Below are 19,659 nucleotides of genomic sequence, written 5' to 3' on the forward strand. Positions count from 1 at the left end.
AAATGAGTACAAAACAAATATTTAAAAATAGCTCTTATATAATAGCTAGTATCAGTTTGAAAACTGAATAATATAAAAAGATACCACTAATAATTGCAACAAAAACATAAAATATCTGTAAATAAGTTTAGGAAGAAACTGAGTGAAAGTTATATAGAAAAAACACACAACTTCACTGAGAGAAATGAGTAGAGATTTGAAGAAAGACTGTATAATGCAAAGATGAACTTCTTCCTCAATTGTTTATAAGTTCGTTGCAATTCCAGTCAAAACCCAAGATAGGTTATTTTGTTTGTTTGCTTATTGAATTTGGCAAAGTGATCCTAAAGCTCATCTGAGGAACCTCCAAGCACATGTTCCAAAGGAGGAGTAAAGGGGGGTATGTGGCTTAGTAAACATTAAAATGATTAAACTTCCATAACTGAAAGCAGATAGAACTTACTTGCAAAAAAAAAAAGACCCCAAGACATGGAACCATTGATTGATAGAGTTGATAGAAAACCTTGTTAAGGGACTTCGCTGTGTATATGAACCTGCTAAATAATAAAGGTGCCATCACAAACTTATGATGAGAATAAAGTGTAAGTGAATGGAATTCAAGATAATTTACAGAGTTAACTAAAAAAAATTACACCATTATAAATTTAGAAGAAACTTCAAGTGCGTATTTATCAGATCTCCTAATGGACAGGGAAAAATATAGAAAATATCTGACTTTCTGAAAATAGGAAAATTAAAACAATGTACATTATAAAGATTGAAATGTAAATGTTTTATTTGACAAATCATTACAATTATGTGGAACTAGTACAGTCTTAAAATTTGAATAGGTTACTCAGAACAATGAAGGAAAATTCACTATAGAAATGGGTAATTAATATGAATAGGTAAGTAATAGAAGAATTAAAGGTGTGTAACACACAAATGAAATGATACCCAATTCCACTTATACAAAATAATGAAGACCTATCAAGTGGAGCCTGGGTTAGGGGAAAAGGCACTCCTAAAGTTGGATTTGTAATTGGTAAACATGTTTTCAGAGAGCAATGGGCAATGTGTGTCAAAAGCATCGCAAATGTGTGCCCTTTGATCTGGCAATTCCACTTAGAAGAGTTTAGATTATAAAAGAGTTGGATATGTAAAAAAAGGCATCTGGGACAAAGATGTTAATGACCTTGTTTATTATAGCAGAAACTGAGTGGAGTGAATGGGAATCCACTGGCCAGTGCTTGAGTCACGGCTTCCAAAAGGATCTAGAAGTGGGATCAGAATCCTCTCAGAAGCTTTTACAAATATCTGCCCTCCACCTCTAAGATTCTAATATAGTAATATCCACCTAGAGAGATAAAATAAAATAACTGTTAGTTTTTTTACTTCTCTCAAACATTCTATAGATTGTGTTTATCATATTCTGTCATTTTCAGACTCTGTTCTGCAGGACAGTAATACCAAGGTGTTGTTTTTAAGTTATACACTGTCCAGGAATAGAATATAAGACTTTAATGAGCATTTATTTAATTTCTCTCAATTTGAGTTCCCGTTAAACTACTCTCAAAATATTTATTGGAATAGGAGCATTAGTTGTTTTGGAAATCATTTGAAAATTGAGACTACTGATAGAAAGGACAGCAAGTGTACATATGAGCAGACTATAACTGTTCCTCAGCCTTACATCATAATAACTTTAAATAAACACCTTATTTTTATTTTTTCACGTGTCTTTGTTTCAAATACCGGAAAAAAAAAATGAAAATGATTGTGTTATGTGTAATTTTTGTCAGTTGTCTCTGCATGGTATTTAAGTCCTTTGGTATAATAGATGCATCTCACTTGAACTCAGTGTGTTTGAAATGCACAATTTTTCCCATGAGATGAAAGGAAGTGGCATTGAAACTGTTATTTGTTTTTCCAGAGTTTCTAACTATGACATCTTCTGGTACACTCATAATCTCTTCTTTGTCTTCTACATGCTGCTGATGTTGCATGTTTCAGGGTAAGTTATAAAAAATATTTTTAAAACCACGTGTGCCTTAAAAATGGGGTAATGAAAGATACATCTGCAGGAATTTTCATAAGGAGTGCTAAAATTATTTGGTTACTTGGAATTGAGGCAGTGTCAAGAATGGAAGAAATAATTTTATTTTTAGCATAGCATGTTTAATGGAACTAGTATAAAAGCATATTAAAATTGAAAGAGTTATTTCTCCCACAATGTGATACTTTTTAAAGTTCCATATAGCTATATCCTGATAACTTCTTTAAGAAAGCAAGAAGTAAAAAACTTCCAGAAGATATTTTAGTATTTGTATTTTCAGGATTTCCTTATGTCTCACTGCTGCGGAATTTGTAATGATGGAGTTACCAGTTTTTAGTTTAAAAAAACCTAGAGGCAATAGTAGTTGCAGAGAAAGTCGAAGATTTACAATGACCAAAGAACATGATCTGTCAAAATAGTAGAAGGTCACAAAGGGGGAAGAAGAAAGTATCTTAAGCTTGTTATAAAGAATGTACCCCCAAAATTCTGAAAAGTATGTGGAGCCAAGCAGTGTTCTCAGAAGTGTGGTGCTTGCAATAATGCATTAGGTCAGAGGAAGAAAATAATGTATATTTTTGTATGCATATGTCTGCATGACCACCAAAGTGGACTTGTGGTTTTGTTTAGACACTCCCACTGATATGACACAGTAGGCCATTGTTTGGTATCGGATTCACTTCGTTTAGCAGAAGGATGCAGGACAGGAAACATAGAATATCAACAGGATAATGTCAGGTGCTTCTTCAGTGGGAGTCCCTGTTATTGTTCAGGAACCATTTGCCATCACCTTTCCCTACCCCCCGGACCACTTTGCCTTAGGGTGAGTCTCACAGTCCATAGGAGCGGTATCTTGGTAACAGCCCGGGCCTCCTCAAGGGATGCCCTCAGGCGCAAGTATGCGCTGCACATAGGGGGCTGAGGCCTGTGCGTCTAGAACGGTTTCGTAGTTCACTCACAGTCCCCTGCTCCAGATGCACTCCTCCAGTAATAACTAATGTTGCCTGGTAACGCAGCTGGCATTCCCCACCTATCTTAATCCCAAATGTTCCCAGGAAAGTGTTTGGAGGCTGGTTCAGGCCCGCTGTTAACCTTTTTTCAGAATGTTTCATAATGTACTTTGTCAGTACATTAGGTCATATACGTAAATTGTATATTATTTTCAGGGTGCATGTTCAGTTTCCCCCCACCCTTGATTTTGGAAACCACTGGTTTAGAAAGCAGTATTATATGGATCTGTACCTCATAGGTCTTGGTTTGATTTGTTCCGTACCATAGTTTTAGACCATATCGTTGTGGAACATCAGAAACATGGCCACACATCATAATTCCGACTCCCAGCTGGCCATCCCTGCCACACGGGAAAGGGCCCCGGTCAGTGGAAGCTCTGGGGTCCATTCTTTTTCCTTTGTAGGGATAACACATTCTGTGGAGAGTTGGGACACCAGGAAAGCCCCTGGTAGAGAAAATCTGCTTTACATTTTGTTCTTTAAATGGTTTGTTTGCCTGCCCAGAGCTATTATCATAAAATGGACTATGAGCAAGCAGATGCTACCAATGTACAGTAATTTAAAACAGTTACATAATGCTTACTATATGCCAAGTATAAATTCAAAATGATTTAGATGCTTTATGTCAATAAAGGATCATAATTTTAAGATCATGTAAAACCTCCTTTCCAGGTGGGAAAACTGAAGTTTAGAGAGAGCAAGAAACTTGGCTAAAGTTTACTTAATGATGGATCCTGGATTCAAATCCAGACATTCTGACTTAGGAGAGCTCTGTACTTCTGAGAATTTGGTCTTAAGATTTAAAAAAAAGGGTTAATATCTTGATTTATCTGAGATTGTAATCTCTCTCATCTATAACAGATGAGAGAAAAATGCAATTATTTGTTAATATAATTAATTATGCATTCTTTGGCCTTTATGTTATACTAAGTTAAAACTCTGAAAAAATCTGTTTCTTTGTGACTCAAAACAGATTCATCTTTTAAAGGTTCAGAAGTTCAAATAGACAAGTTTAAATGGATTATATTGAGAGTTCTTTCTCCATTTTTTTTGGAAGTTAAAGAGGCATAGTTAAATTTTAACTTTATTTTTTGTAGAACAAGGCTCATAAACAGAAAGTGACTTTATACAAAGAAATAACAAAAGGAATCTACAGGCTGAATTATATGTAATCATTGTATTATACCAATTGATGTAATAGTTCTTTACATATTATGGGTAGAAATGAAAAAAATTATTCTAATTCTAAAATAAATGTTATGCAACAAAAACTAGAGTGCAGATTTTTAAATGAAGTTTAATTTTTAAAATATAATTGACTAATAAAATTGTGTTGTTTAATATATACAATCTTATGATATATGTCATATATACATATGTCATATATACGTTGTGAAATGATTACCACAATAAAATGAATTAGCACATTCATCACATCACATAGTTTTTTTACATTTTTTTTTCCTAGTGAGAATGCTTAATATCTACTCTATTAGCAAATTTCAAGTATACAGTGCAGTATTATTAACTGTAGTCACCATGCTGTACATCTGATCCTCAGAATTTATTCATCTTACTACTCAAAGTTTATAACCCTAAAAAGCTTAATTTTGAATAAAGCTACATGGATTGTGTTTCTGGTGTGGGAAAAACTGCTAAGTCTTGCAGATTTCTCAAAATGGAACATTTCTGAACATGTCTTTTTCATTGCTAAAGGACCTGTCTGTAAGTAAATCTACTGAAACTATTATCCTTTGTGCCAATGTTGAGCACTTAGACATACCTTTACCTGTGAAATGCCTTGCTAATTTCATTTTGTAGCTTTTGGGTCCATGAGTAAAGTGCAGTTATTCAAAACAAGCTTCTTGGATTTATATTGAGATTCCTGGTAAACAGCATGCTGTGAGTTTGAACAGAATATCACTATTTGCTCCTTTATCAATGTGCCAAGCACTATAATAAGGTATAAAGAACAATTTAATATATGATCTATAGCCTCTCAGCATTGGTAATTAGTTTGGAATTTTAAAAAAGTCAATTGAAAGAGCTAAAGATAACTTTAGACTAAATATTTTACAACTGTAAACATTTTCTTTTCAAGAATTCTGTAGTTTAGGGAATTGAAGGATCAATGTGGGCTAGAAGTTATAGAAAATTTCAGGCTTTAAGGATGAAGCAGTTAGAAATTGTTTGCTTATATCTCTACTAAACAGACTTTTGCAGTAAGAAGAGCAATTGCTTCATATGGTTTTCTAAGGTCACTTTTATTTTCATAGAATCTCAAATTTTGAAGGAACCATAAAGGATATCTTAACCAAGACTCTATGAATCTCCCCTGCAATATGTCTAAGTAAATATTTAATTCTGAAGAGCCCATTCTGTCTTTGGGAAGCTGTAATTTTCACAAAGTTCTTTATCTTTTGAGCTGGGATTTATTTTACATTAATTCCTGGATAGATTTAGAAATCTAGGACTCTAGAGGCCATGGAAACTGAGTTACTCTCCTCTAAATTCTGTTCATTTGTTTCTTGCATAATATTTTGACAATCATTATTGTCAACTTCCTCCTTTGAATATATTAATAGTTAAAATTCATTCAGTCCTTATGTATCTTACTAATGTTTGATCTCATCAAACCCTCCCAACAACCCTGGTAAAATCTGCCGCCACTGGTATCCCCGTGAGAGGACAGGGGCAGTGAGAGAGGAAGGAAGTTGCTAAAACTCATGGTGATTAAGAAGAGCTTGAGTTTGACCCCAGGTATCCGATTCCTGAGCCCACATTTCTAACCACTACATTATGCTGGCTGCAGTTTGCCATGGCTTCCCTGTATTGCTTTTAAAACTGGAAACCAAACCGAATAAAGGCCTTTGGGTATGTGATCTGACTTCGGCAAAGTGGAAGTCTTACCTTGCTCACTCAAAATATTGCAGTTGGTATCATTTGAGATCCAATTACCTTGTTCCATGATTATTTGTGACCTTAGATTCACCTAGTTTGCATCCCTGTTACCTATGTTTTAGATTTTTTTCATTATTTATAAGCAAATCAATTGCATGACACCCTAAAAAAATCATTTCATATACACTAAACTCAGTTTCTTTTCAGTATTCAAATGTATCTTTAAAATACATTAATTTTCCTTTCCAAAAGATCAGAATAGCATGGCCATTAAACAACTACAATACTTGATAGCTGCATAGCCTTGACAGATAATCTGTCCTTTCTTTTTCTTATCTAGTAGATGGGATTAATAAAGTCACCTACGTCATAGAGTTATCTCAAGTTTATATAAGTGAATGCAGAAACGTAGACGGAATATACACATACTCAATAAATACTACTAGGAATAAAAGTGTATTTGTACCAACGCTAGTAGCTGTAAAAGGAAGAAATTCAACAGTTAACTGTTTGAAAAATCAGTTTTTTTGATCCTTGAGCAAGACACAGCACTTTATTTTACATTTTTCTTATTGAATTTATTGGGGTGACATTGCTTAATAAAATTATGTAGGTTTCAAGTGTACAGCTCTGTAACGTATCATCTGCATACTGCATTATGCACTCACAACCCTAAGTCAAGTCTCTTTCTGCCACCATTTATCCCCCCTTTGCCTTCTTCCACTTCCCACCCCCCCCTTTCCCTCCGGCAGTCACCATACCCTTGTCTGTGTCTGTTATTATTTTTTCCCCTCTTAATCCCTTCATCTTTTTCACCCAGCCCCCAACCCCCCTCCCCTCTGACAGCTGTCAGTCTGTTCTCTGTATCTATGAGTCTGTTTCTATTTTGTTTATTAGTTTATTTTGTTCATTAGATTCCACATATAAGCGAAATCCTATGGTATTTGTCTTTCTCTGACTGGCTTATTTACACTTAGCATAATACCCTCCAGGTCCATCCATGCTGTAGCAAAAGGTAAGATTTCCTTATTTTTTTACAGTGAGTAGTATTCCACTGTGTAAATGTACCACAGCTTTTTATTTATTTATTCATCTACTGATGGGCATTTGGACTGCTTCCAAATCTTGGCTACTGTAAGTGAAATAAGCCAGTGGTGATGGAAGGAGACCTGACTTGGGTGGTGAACACACAATACAATATACAGATGATGTATAATAGAACTGTACACCTGAAACCTATATAACTAACCAATGTCACCCCAATAAATTCAATTTTTAAAAAAGAAGAAAAAAGAATATTCTTTGAAAGAACAATAATTTTTATAATACTCTTAGGTCTCAAAATTCAGTTGATTTTAACAATAAATGTTTATCTTAGGACTCACAAGACAGCTTTCTCCTGAGTAATTTTTCCTTCTTAATTTTAGTACATCGTTTTAGGAGGTTGCTATTTGTGTGCTATATTAAAGATATTTCAATTCATAAGACATCTGCGGGGAGAGGAGCCAAAACTGTTTCCTCTTTCCAGACATGAATGTAATTGAATGTTTCTTTCTTCATTTTCATTTGAAAATCTCATCAGGAGGAGTTGTATACTTCTTTTCTCACTTACTGAGAAAAAGGATATTGGAGGGAAAAGCAATTATGAGTGTCGCAGCGCCTAAGCACAGAGAGACTAACTCTACTCCTTTCAAAGGCATGTGGAGGGAATGCATTGTAAATGAGATTTGGCACCCTACCCTCTCAATCTTACCATAATCAGCACCCCACTGCCTTTAGATCTGGAGTGTTGTGTGGCTTATAATTGTATTTTCATTTTGTATTTACACGAGAGAGAAATTATAATGGGATAATTCTGAAAAAGACAAAAGGAAGGTCCTTCTCAAATGTATGAGTGGCAATGAGAGCCAATTAATAGTGTAAATAATTTCCTGTGCCAGATCTGGTGGACTTCTCAGACCATATTTCATTACAGAAATGATTACCTGGATGATTCTTCTAAACAGAACTCTCTGCCATTTGGGACTACTTGCTGGCAAGAGTTTATTTTAGAGCATGATTTATATTCTTGAATCATTTTGTCTAGGGAATTTTAAAAGGATGGTTTTCTATGTGCGTGTTTCTAAAAACTTATTCTTTAAGCCAGGGGAACACAGTGGGCAGCCTTTGCCAACATTCATGGACCAGAGGTACCGTCAGTTCTTAGGAGTTTAGCCTCAAGAGTTAACCAGGCTTCGACTAATATTTGTGCGGGGGGCTTATTGTAGTGCCCTGTCCTCCCTCGGCTTGGCCCCCGGGAGGGGAAATTAAGAATATACTGTTGGAGGGTAGAGGAGTTTATGCAGCATAATTAAGTGTTAAAGATTGCTGATTCCCAAGCGTCTTCTGTTTTGGAAGCCGTGTGCACCGGGGGCTCTTCACCCGCCCGGACGCGGCCGAGAGGCACCTGCCCTTCTTGCAGCGCCAGGGGGGAGCTTGGCGAGGCCCAGCGAGGGGAAGGCGCGGAGGCTGTATGTTAGGCAGATTCTGTTCCGGTACTGAGGGAGGAAGGTTTGTTTCCCTCTATTTTCTCTTCAGTTTTCTTTTCCTTGCCTCTCGATTTGAAGTGACTTTATAATTTGTTGTTCAAAGCAGGCTCTCCTGAGAATGGAGTGGATCCTGTTAATAATGAAGCTGCAGGTGCGGCTGAACCTGTGCAAATGGTTACTCTCCCTATGCCTAGACGTAGAGGAAAGCCCCAAGGAGGCTCATGGGCTGCTGTCAGGGTGGGCCTGGAGCCGGAGTCCCCGAAGGAGACCTTACCCCAAATATTCCACATGGGTATTTGTGAGCCCAGAACTTTAAACTAATAAACACAGTAGATTTGCCTAGTTTTGTCCTCTAGAGATTGTAATTGGATGCCCTCTAACATGGTTGGCAGAAGACTGAGATTTCTGCGCCCATGATTATGGCTAAATCTTTTGTATACTATCCATCACTTACAGGTAATCTGTTCTAAATACTTTTTATACGCCTAATTCTGATGGGTTAACACAGTTATTGTAAATTATATATATATATATAAATGATTAGGATAAATTCTCGATTCCCAAAGCTGTATGTGGCTCAAAAGATGTTAAAAATAACTGGACTGAATAAAGCCTCTTAAAGCTAGATTTTTACTAGACAGCTAAAATATTACATTTACATATATCCTGTCTCCTGCTTAAATTTTATGCAGAGTTTAAGACCATGGATTTGTGGGGAAAATAGGAACCACTGGGTCAGTTTTGTTCTCACATGAAGGCAACTATAAGAACTTAGTGGACAGATAGAGATATGGACTTGTAAATCACACTGCACCATTGTTTTAGAGGATAATAATACTATTTATAATAATTTCCAAGGTTTAGATAATATTTAATATGTTCCAGCTGTTCTTGTCACTTTATGCATATACATATACATAAGCATATACATATACACATACATATACCTACACACACGTTTTTGTTAAATATAGCACTATGAAGTAAGTGCTGTTATTGTCTTCATTTTACAGATGAGAAAATGAGGCACAGAAGGTTAAATTAGATACAGAGAACAGACTGGCATCTGTAGAACGGAGGAGGGTTGGGGGGCTGGGTGAAAAGGTGAAGGGGGTAAGTAATACAAATTGATAGTTACAGAATAGCCACAGAAGTGTGGATTGTAGATAGGAAACATAGTCAATAATATCAGGATAAATATGTATGGGGCCAGGTGGGTGCTTGAGGTGGCAGGGGGACCACTCTGTGAAGTGCATGGTTTTCTGGCCGCTTTGCTATACATCTGAAACTGATGCAGAATGGTGTTAAATGTGAGCTGTGGTTGTAAAACAAAAATAATTTTTAAATGATGACCCAGTTAGTACCTGATAGGGCTTGGGATGGAACCCACAGCCTGCCCTCCGAATCTAAGCATTTAATTCCTACCCTTTTCTTGAATTCTTTGTTCATGGTTTGGAAGGTGCCCTCGTTTACAATGACATATATTCATGCCACGTGAAGATCTAGGCTATCACTGCAGTTATCTGTACAAGCTGTTGGTGGGTATGTGCATCCTTGTGTGTTGGAGTCAGAAATCCAATTGTGTTCTGTGGATTCCAGGACTTTGGAGGCGAAAGTGCTCTCTTTTTGGCACTGCTCTATAACCCTTTTCCTAGAATATGCAGCCTCGTTATGGACCTGATAAGTAGAATAACTTTGTAACAATCTAATACATTATAATAAATCTACTAGTAAAATTACGTGTATGTAGTATTTTTACCCTCCAGAATTCTTCCACATAATTTGGAAATGACAATTAAAAAGCTGGGTTTTAGACCCGAGCCAATAAACATACAGTGGAAGAGATACTCTTATCAGTATTATTTATTGCCATGCTGTGTCTTTATAGGTCTTCAGGCAGAGTGCAGATTCCCACGCCTTTTAAAGTTTGTTACCAGCCTCGGAGTGGTGCTTGCCATTGCTACCAACATAAAATAAGAATAAAAATGGGAATTGCCTAGGAAAAAAAAGAAAAAAGAAAAAAACCTGCATATATACTCCTTGAAAATGTCCAGGGGGAAGATAAAGTCACATAAACACCATATATGCAGAAGTACAGAATATTATGCACTCCATAAAACCTTGGGTAACAGGGAGAAGGTCAGGGTGTAGCCGAGGCTGTAGTTGAACAGTGGAAAATTCCAGTGCTCCCTCCTGCCCACCCCCATTATGTATCTGTGAGTTCCAATAAAAGAGAAAATACAGCAGAGTGATATATCCTAGGTGAACTAAAGTGTTTTTGAGAGGAGGAATGTTTTTACCTGTCCTTGTTGGTGGAATGCCTTTCACAAGTCATCACTCACTCAGTCTTTGCTGGGTTAAGTGGAATTATATTAATTGACTTCTAGCTGGGAATGTGTTGTCCTTTCAGGCCCTTCCAATTTTCCCAAATTTTTATTGCACATAGTAATAAAAAAATAATCTGTGTATTTGTTTAAAATGTAACTTGGATTCCCATTTTGGGACTGTCACTTATATTTGGTATCATCTAGGTTATAAGTTATTATGGCAACTGGTACAACTCCAGCGCTAGAGGAATTAGCTATTAAGTCTTGACCATTTTGGTTGGCACATTTTTGTTGGGGATTTTTGTGTACTTCTTGTGGCTAAAAATTCTCTGAAACATTTTTATTTCTCTTTGTTTTCTTTCACTGTTTGGTGTTTGAATTTATCACTTAAATGTATAGAATGAATAAAATTCCTGAGGAATTGTCTTTCTTATATCAAACCCAAATCCCCTCAAATAATAGTATTTGCATATTTCCCATGTTAATAAATATAATGTTCCAAAATTATTACCTTTAGGACATGTGTGTTTCCCACTTACAATTTCCCATTCATGGGATTAATTTTTATTTTTATGTAAAAAAATGATTCATTTTTGCTGACATTTTATTCTGAAAGCTAGGTGGAGTTGGAACTAAGGTCGCATGGTATTTTCTTCCTTAAGGATACCATGTATAGATAGATATAGTATATACAGAACTCCTTCATGTACATTAATTCATTTATGCTATGAGCTACATTTTCTAATGACTTTTAATTTCCTAAACTATGAGTTTACTTTATTCCCATTTTAGGATAGAAATAGTGAGCTTTAGAACAAATACTTTTTACATAAATTTAACCTCAGTTTTTCTCTTGGGACCTTATTTATAATAACAAGTGGTTCTGGCTGGAAGTACAGGATGAGAAATTTGGGGAGGAAGGAGAGGAACAAGGGCTACATTTATTTTAAGAAATGTTTTTGCTACATTAGTGTTTTATCTCTCATTGCCATATCAGTAAAGCCTGAAAGTAGAGGAAATGCTAAGAATTATCGGATCCTTAAATATTTTTTTCTTTCCAAGAGATCAAAATTTTTATTTTTATATACCAATGAAGTAGAAAGTAACAGGTACTCTCTCTTTTTCAGCTGAGCAAATTTAGCAAAGTGACCTATTTTACTTCACAGACTTGGGGAAGGTTCATGTCTTGATCCTATGCTCTTACACTCCAAGGTTTGGTTTTGCCAGCTGCATAGTGTCTGTGGCAGGCTACTTAATTTGCAGGGCTCAGTGCAAAATGAAAATGTGGGCCCCTTGATCAAAGATTATTAAGTGTTTTAAGATGTGACAGCAAAGCAATGCACCAATCATAGGTCCTTTCTAAGAGCAGGGTCCTGTGAGACTGTACAGGTCACACACCCATGACGCTGGCCCTGTCTGTGTTGCCCCGTCTCGTACTTTGGGCAGTGCCACCAGTAAGAGCTGGACACAGCCCGTGCTCAGGTCAAGCTGCAGGATGCAAGAGCATTCAGGTGTCAGTAGCAAGAGCCCAGGAAAAAATGTAGCGGCAAGAAACAGTGGGGACGAGAGCAGAAGCTTTGGTTTGATGGGTACCCAGATGATTAGGGTTTTCTGGAGGCACATTAGATCCCTAGCTTAGGAAAGCTCTTTGCTTTTCTAGATGCTGCTAATAGGTAGGATTGACTCTCCTGAAATCTTGTCTGCTTAGGTTGGAATTGGCCTAGGGTCAGGGTAGGGCTGAGTTCTCAGATTGGACCTGGCAGTATTGGAGATGTAAGCTGCAGACTGAGTTAATGCTGTTTCCCACAAAGGTGAATGTACGTGCTTGTTTTATTTTACTAAATACCATTTGCAAAATCTAGACATGAAGTTAGAATATGAGTTCAGAATCACTTCAGTGTTTGTAAAAGCCAGACGACTTGCCTAGCCAGAGTGCCTCGGTTGGTTAGAGCACGCCCTGGGCACTGAAAGGTTGCCGGTTCGATTCCCAGTCAGGGCACATGCCTGGGCTGCGGGTTCTGGGTGCATAAGGAAGGCAGCTGGTCGATGTTTCTCTCTCACATTGATGTTCCTCTGTCTCCCTCTCCCCTCCTCTCTCTAGCATGCCCTAATTAAAAAACAAAACAAACAAGCAAACAGGAAAAACAGATGACTCCTCAATCATGTGTTTCAATCATAACCACCACAAAAAGTTGTCTGTACACTTCCAGTCATTCACTGATTCATTCACTGAACATTTACTGAACCATTTCAGGCACAGTTCTAGGCACCAGGGGCACAGGACAAATTCTTGACCTTAAGTAGTGTACATTCCAGTGGATACAGAAATCCACTGAATTCCATTCGGTTTGGAAATATTGAATTTTAGTGTATTTTCTTAATTTCTTTTTTTTTGTACTTGAAGCAAAGTAAAAAGAACTTCGAGGAACAAGCTATCTTTTTCTGTAAAGAATAGAAACATTTTGTGGTTATAGAATACTAGGGAAAAAGTAGGTTCCTTATGGGACAAGGATTTTTTTTCTTCACATAAAAGGATTAAAATCACCACAAACATAAAAGTAGCATGAATGACACTGCGTTTATTATAAATTTATACATGCAATTAAAGGGGAGATGATTTTGTGAATCTCCTTTTAGCAGGGATAGTATTTTGTAATATTTTACTCTTTTCATAACATATTTTTAATGATTTATATGCTGTAACCACTAGGATTTATTCTGCGTACTGTACTTTTTATGATTTTTATCACAGCCAGGCATTAAAAAAATGATACTATAACTATAATGCCTCTTCAAAAAAAGGCAAAAAAGAAAAACCTATTTTTGAAACATTGTTGAGTGTTGAAAGCACATCTTGAAATCCTTAGGAGTGCAAAAACCATAGCATCCACAGACGTGTATTTTATACACCACAAGATCTTTGCTTTCTCCTGATAGGACACTAGACATTCCAAAGAGACTTCGAAATCTCTCCTTTGTAACATAGTACACTATAACTAAAAAAGTTAGGAATAAGAAATCCCTGCTCCCACACGCGCTGTGAGCTCCTTTCCCTGCTCCCGACCGTGCCATTGCCTTTACTGGGCAAGACTCAGTTTACCATTCACGAACATCGTCTTCCCTTCCTGTTTTCTGCTTTCAGGTTATATATCATTTCATTATGAAAGATACAATACACATGTACAGAAGGCGCCCTACATTTTAACTATTATATATACTTGCTGCATTCCAACATATCATGTGGTTATTATTTGCTTTTAAAGCCTATTCGCTAGAAATGCGCTGACGGTTTCCCCCGTGCAAGGAACTGGCTGCAGGGCTAGCGAGGGGTGGCAGTGAGTGTGACATAGGGCCGGTGGTAAATGGGCAGGACAAGGCCCCTTCTTCTCATCTGGGAATGGGCCACGTGCCTTTGTCCATGTTGCTCCCTCATCTCGCAGAGCCGTGTCCTGTTCTCTGAGCACTGGGGCTCTGTGCCTCCTTCCTTCCCCCACGGCGCCCTTTCCAGAACGGCAGGACCCGCGATCATTATCTTGTCCACCCTCAGAGGTCACTGTGTGTCTTTACAGCATGGCTCATTTTGCTCTTTGGTTATTGTTTTCATGTCTGATTATACCCATTATAGCTAAGCTGTGGCTATTCAATTTTAATGAATTAAAATGAAATAATATGGAAAACTCCGTTTTTTGCCTGCACTAGCCACACTTCAGTTGCTCAGGACTCACATCTAAGTCATGGCTCCCGTGTTGGACAGCACAGATTCAGACCATTTTTACCACCACAGAAAGTTCTGTCGGAAAGCCGTGTGTTAAACTGTAGGCTTCTTGAAGGCAGATGCTATATCATTTAAATTAATAAGGTTCAAAACAATAAAATAATAAGTGTAAAATATGAATAGCTCAGGGGCGATGTGGGGCAAGAAGGAAGATCAGGATTGCTTGGCATATAGACACAGAGCTGCGTGTTACTTAAAGCTCTGTAGTATTTGGAAAAATAACATTAAACGCTAAAGAAAGACAAGTGCATTATGTCTGTTGAAATTAGGTAGGTACCAGTGATTGAAAACAATCATAAGAACCACACATATAACTCAGTTTTAACAAATGTGGTCACAATGAAGTAAATGGATTAAAGAGATATTTGAGTTTTATCTGCCAGTCCCCAAATCCATAATATCTACTTCACATTCCTATTCAAAATTCTTCAGAATAAAGATATTTTAATGGCCTTGACATATAATTTTAAAGACATATTCTTTAAAATGTATGCTCTGAGAATTCTAAGAACCACCTAGAATAGTGCCAAGTGCATTACACCAATGTTTGTTCAAATCGTGGCCAGTAGAATAAATGCCTGAGGTTTTTGGCCCGCCCACCTGTCGGCCACCACCCAGTATGGCCCAAAGGAGCAGCAGGTTTGGGCTAATCATTACTTGTAATGGAAGCTGAATCAAGTTAATGGGTTTTCCAAGCATAATGCCGCAACAGTTGTATTATATGATTAGAACACTAGGAAGAATTATGTACTTGGCTCACGTGTATATAATATCCATTAATTTATTCTGTACCTAGGCCATGGCTACTGCATTACTTAAAAAAATGTGTGTGTGGCCTATCATGAGTATTATGAAGTACAGCCCACTACTTAGATGCTCCTAACATGTACTACATGTGCTCTTCAGTGCTGACTGGTTATAAGGAAGAAAGTAAAAAGAAGAGAGAAAAGAAACTGAACATGGCAAAAAGGGGAAAAGGGAGAATGATCGGATTGAATAGGTGGTGTATTCCACTGTGACTGTCTTGGCTATTGCTTTTCTGACGTTCATATGTGGATCTATTTAGTATCATTATTCGTGGTATAGCTTTTGTTGTTTTAGAACAGTATCTTAGTAAATCATTATAACTGTGATGTACTTACAGATATACTTTATTAATGTACTAAAATTAATTACATGGAGGCATGAAGGGTAATTTTAAAACATACTATTGCCAACCAGGGAAAGTAATTTTAGAAATAAAAATTTTAATATCTTTAAATTAAAATCAAAACACACTGAAAATTGTCAGTGCTTTTCAAAATCTTACCTTTTTCTTCTTATGCAAAAAAAAAAAAAGATGTTCTGTACAACCTATCATTTGCTACACTGTCCCTGTGATGTAGATCTTACTTTACTCCTACTGATAAGAAATACAGAAAACAGAAAGTTGAATGGCTTGTCTTAGAAAGTCACAGAACATGAAGCAATCAGAGTGGGATTTTAGGTTTTTAGGCTCTCCCTGATTTATTATTCTGAACCTTTTATGTGATCTTGTTTATGGAGAAATTAAAAAGCAAACAGATTGATGGTCTGATTACTATGTATTAATTACTTTCAGATCATAAGAGATGCAAGCTTCCAGTTTTCTGTTACTATGTTTATTTAACATTTCTCTATGAACCAGCAGGGCCTGTTTTATTTAGTCTTAACCAAATTAAATATGATTCCTGTACTTTTTCATTTGTGTTTGAAGATATAGCAAAAGTACCCATCATTATAGTGTTTTTGAAGTGAAAACTTGTATATGATTGTATGAACGTCTAATAGATTTGAAATAAAGGCTGTCAAATTAAAAAATACTTGGAAAGATTGTATGTGTTTTTCCCTTCCATGCATTTGTGGCTTTTTTTGGTGGGGGGTGCTACATTTTTGGTTTAGTCAAAATTTATTTACTTATTTGTTTATTTATTTATTATTTATTTATTTTTAAATTTTATTTTTGTTTAAAATATTACAGATGTCCCTTTTTCTCCCCAATGACCTGTTCCACCCCGTCCCTTCCCCCTCCCCAGTCCCTCTCCCCACCATTGTCCATGTCCTTGGGTTGTGCATATATGCATATAAATTCTTTGGTTACTCTCTCCCCCTCCCCCCACCCGCCCTCCTCCATCCCTCTGACATTCGTCAGTCTCATCTATGCTTCCATGTCATTGAATCTATTCTGTTCATCAGTTTATTAAGTTCGTTAGATTCCACGTATAAGCGAGATCATGTGATGTTTGTCTTTCGCTGCCTGGCTTATTTCATTTAGCATAATTTTCTCCAGGTCCATCCATACTGTCCCAAAGGGTACGAGATTCTTCTTCTTTATAGCTGCGTAGTATTCCATGGTGTGAATGTCCCACAGCTTTTTTATCCACTCATCTACTGATGGGCACTGGGGCTGTTTCCAGATCTTAGCTATTGTAAACTGTGCTGCTATGAACATAGGGGTACATATATTCTTCCTGATTAATGTTTCAGGATTCTTAGGATACATTCCTAGAAGTGGGATCACTGGGTCAAACGGCAGCTCCATTGGTCAAATATTTAAGAATTTACTTAAAAAATTAAAATTTCTCATCTGCTCTTATGTAAGATATATGAGAAACACGTTTTGGATAGATAACATTAACTTGTAATGTTAACAAGAAAAAGAGGTTATTTTCTTATACTGTGTTCCCTGATTTCAATCTTTTTTTCATCTTCCTGTTTTTATTTTTTTCATTCAATTTTAGAGGGTTGTTGAAGTATCAGACTAACATAGATACCCACCCTCCTGGCTGCATCAGTCTCAATGGAACACTGTCCCGGAATATTCACTTACCTGAAAATCTCTCAGAACATTTTCATGAATCTTTTCGTGGAGGGTTTTCAAAACCAGATGAGGTTACCCAGAACACATCTGCGAAGATTTGTATGGAAGAGCCCAGGTTCCAAGCGAATTTTCCACAGGTCAGACAAAATTTTTGTGTTTGATGGTCTCTGCAAAGTCGATATTCCCATAGCAATTGATCAGCATTGCATTTAAACATGTTTTTGAAGGCATGTAAAGCAATTATTCTTACAGAACAAAGCATTTTAGGATGTTTCAATAGCAAGTCACTCCCTATTGTTCCATTATAGGCAGCTGACACAGTTCAAGGAGAAAAACCTATGACATTATAGAATACAACTGGCCATATGATCTTATACTGTGGCACTGGTGTTTGCCACATGAGAGGTAACAAAGATATTCTCCCTATCAATTGAGGAAAAGAGGGGGAATAATATAAACAATAGGAAAGAACTAATACTAATAATATTTATCATAGTGTAGTATAATATTATGTATAATATTATAAATAATAAATTGTAAAATTTAATTATTGATTGCTTAATATTATCTGCTAGGCGATGTGCTAAAATGTACTGTAGGCATAATTTTTTAAATAGTCACAATAACTCCTTGAAGCAATTACTGTCGTCCTCAATTTTCTGGTGAGGAAATTGTTGCTTGAATACATAAAATACCCTTGAGCAAACCCTACAAACTTAATATGTGGCAGAAATAGAGTGCAAAACGAGTCTTTGAGTAAAATGCTTGCTCTTGGAAAACTTCCCCAAATTCCCAGTAGTTTGACAAGGGCCATAATCTCCCCTGGTGGCTGCGGGAATCACACCCTGTAGTCTTTGTCTGTCCCAAGTGGAAGTAGGGGAAATAGTGATGTTGAGGGTCTGTTTTAAGAAGAAGAAAGTAACTTACAGGATAAAGGTTGTCACATACAAGGTGACAGGAAGACACTAGACTTCACGTGGTGAAGCACATAATAGATTACACAGTTGTATGATGAAGTTGCATACAGTACGTGACATTTATGTAATGTTATAAACCGATGTTGCCCCAATAAATTTAATTTTAAAAAAAGGAGAAGAGGGGTCAAAAGGTAGAGTGATTTATTGATGGCTTTGGAATGAGTGTGTTAGTCTTGTGTTTATTATGAATAACCCTCTAGATTTCTATTAAGCTTTACACTTTTCCAAACTTCTATGTGATATGTTAGGCAGGTCCCATCTTGCAACTCCCATTTTATTTTGATGGTCAAAGGGTAAGGGACTGTCCCAAAGTTGCAAGCTTGTCCTGCGATGCTTACACACAGTGTCAGACTAAATGTCAGGAAGAGGCACGATCTGTCTGCAGAGGAGAAGGAAGATCCGGAATAACTATGCAAGTAAGGTTTTAAAAAGTGACCATTAAAATAAGTTTGGGTTGGAGGCCTCCAAGTGCTGAGTGAGGAATAGTACGAAGCTGTAGGAGAAAGATCAGCCACACAGGCTTCTGCACTCCCCAGAGTATGCAGTTATCCTGGGATCACGGCTATTCCCCCAGCACACATGCAAAACTGTTACGCTTTCCAAATTCTACAGGTTATCTTCTTAGATGTTCATATTAGATTTATTATGTAAAAGTAAGTTGTAAACAACCTGCCTCACCTACACCATATTTAAAAATACATGCACACATAGGGTGTCAAAAAATGTATACACACACTTTGAATAATTTTAAAGGCAGTGTTTGTTAAAACACATTTCATTTTCAAAATTGTGCTATCAACTATTAAAGTGTATATACATTTTTTTGGGACACCCTGTATTTTACATTTTGTATATGTACATTATGCATATACATTATGCAGTAAAAATATCTAGGGTGCATTTTTAACAAACATTGGACTGGTACTTTTTTTTCTAAAAATCATCCTCAGATTTATTTGAGCTTTTAACTTCCCTTTTATCTCTCTTTAGAGAAAAGTACTGTGTAGATGCATTATATATGTGTTGTGTGCACAGAAGGATACATGAAACAATGTATGATTAACTGTTAATGGTAGTTAGACCCCAGGCAAAGGTATTACTATACCTTTTATTTTATACTTTACTCTTATTTGAGTAAGTTGCTGTAAGAATCCGTTATTTTTTACATTTTATTTAAAATATTAATTTATTAAAAAATAAATATTTGTTGTTACTGTAATGTGTGAAATAAACAATTGGGCAGGATATAAAGGGTCTTACAATATTTATT

The 19,659-nt window shown here is 36.5% G+C and overlaps 1 protein-coding gene across 2 annotated transcripts in view; it reads left to right on the forward strand.

The window, feature by feature from the left end:
- Positions 1-19,659, forward strand: part of NOX4 (NADPH oxidase 4) — a 129,216-nt gene that overhangs the window by 42,354 nt on the left and 67,203 nt on the right. For both annotated transcript variants that reach the window (XM_081154290.1, XM_081154289.1), the window contains exons 8-9: positions 1,913-1,993; positions 17,333-17,549. In XM_081154290.1, the coding sequence (XP_081010416.1) occupies positions 1,913-1,993; positions 17,333-17,549 (298 nt within the window). The remainder of the gene's footprint in view (positions 1-1,912; positions 1,994-17,332; positions 17,550-19,659) is intronic.

This window comes from Miniopterus schreibersii (assembly GCF_964146895.1).
Source record: "Miniopterus schreibersii genome assembly, chromosome: 12".
Lineage (NCBI taxonomy): Eukaryota > Metazoa > Chordata > Mammalia > Chiroptera > Miniopteridae > Miniopterus > Miniopterus schreibersii.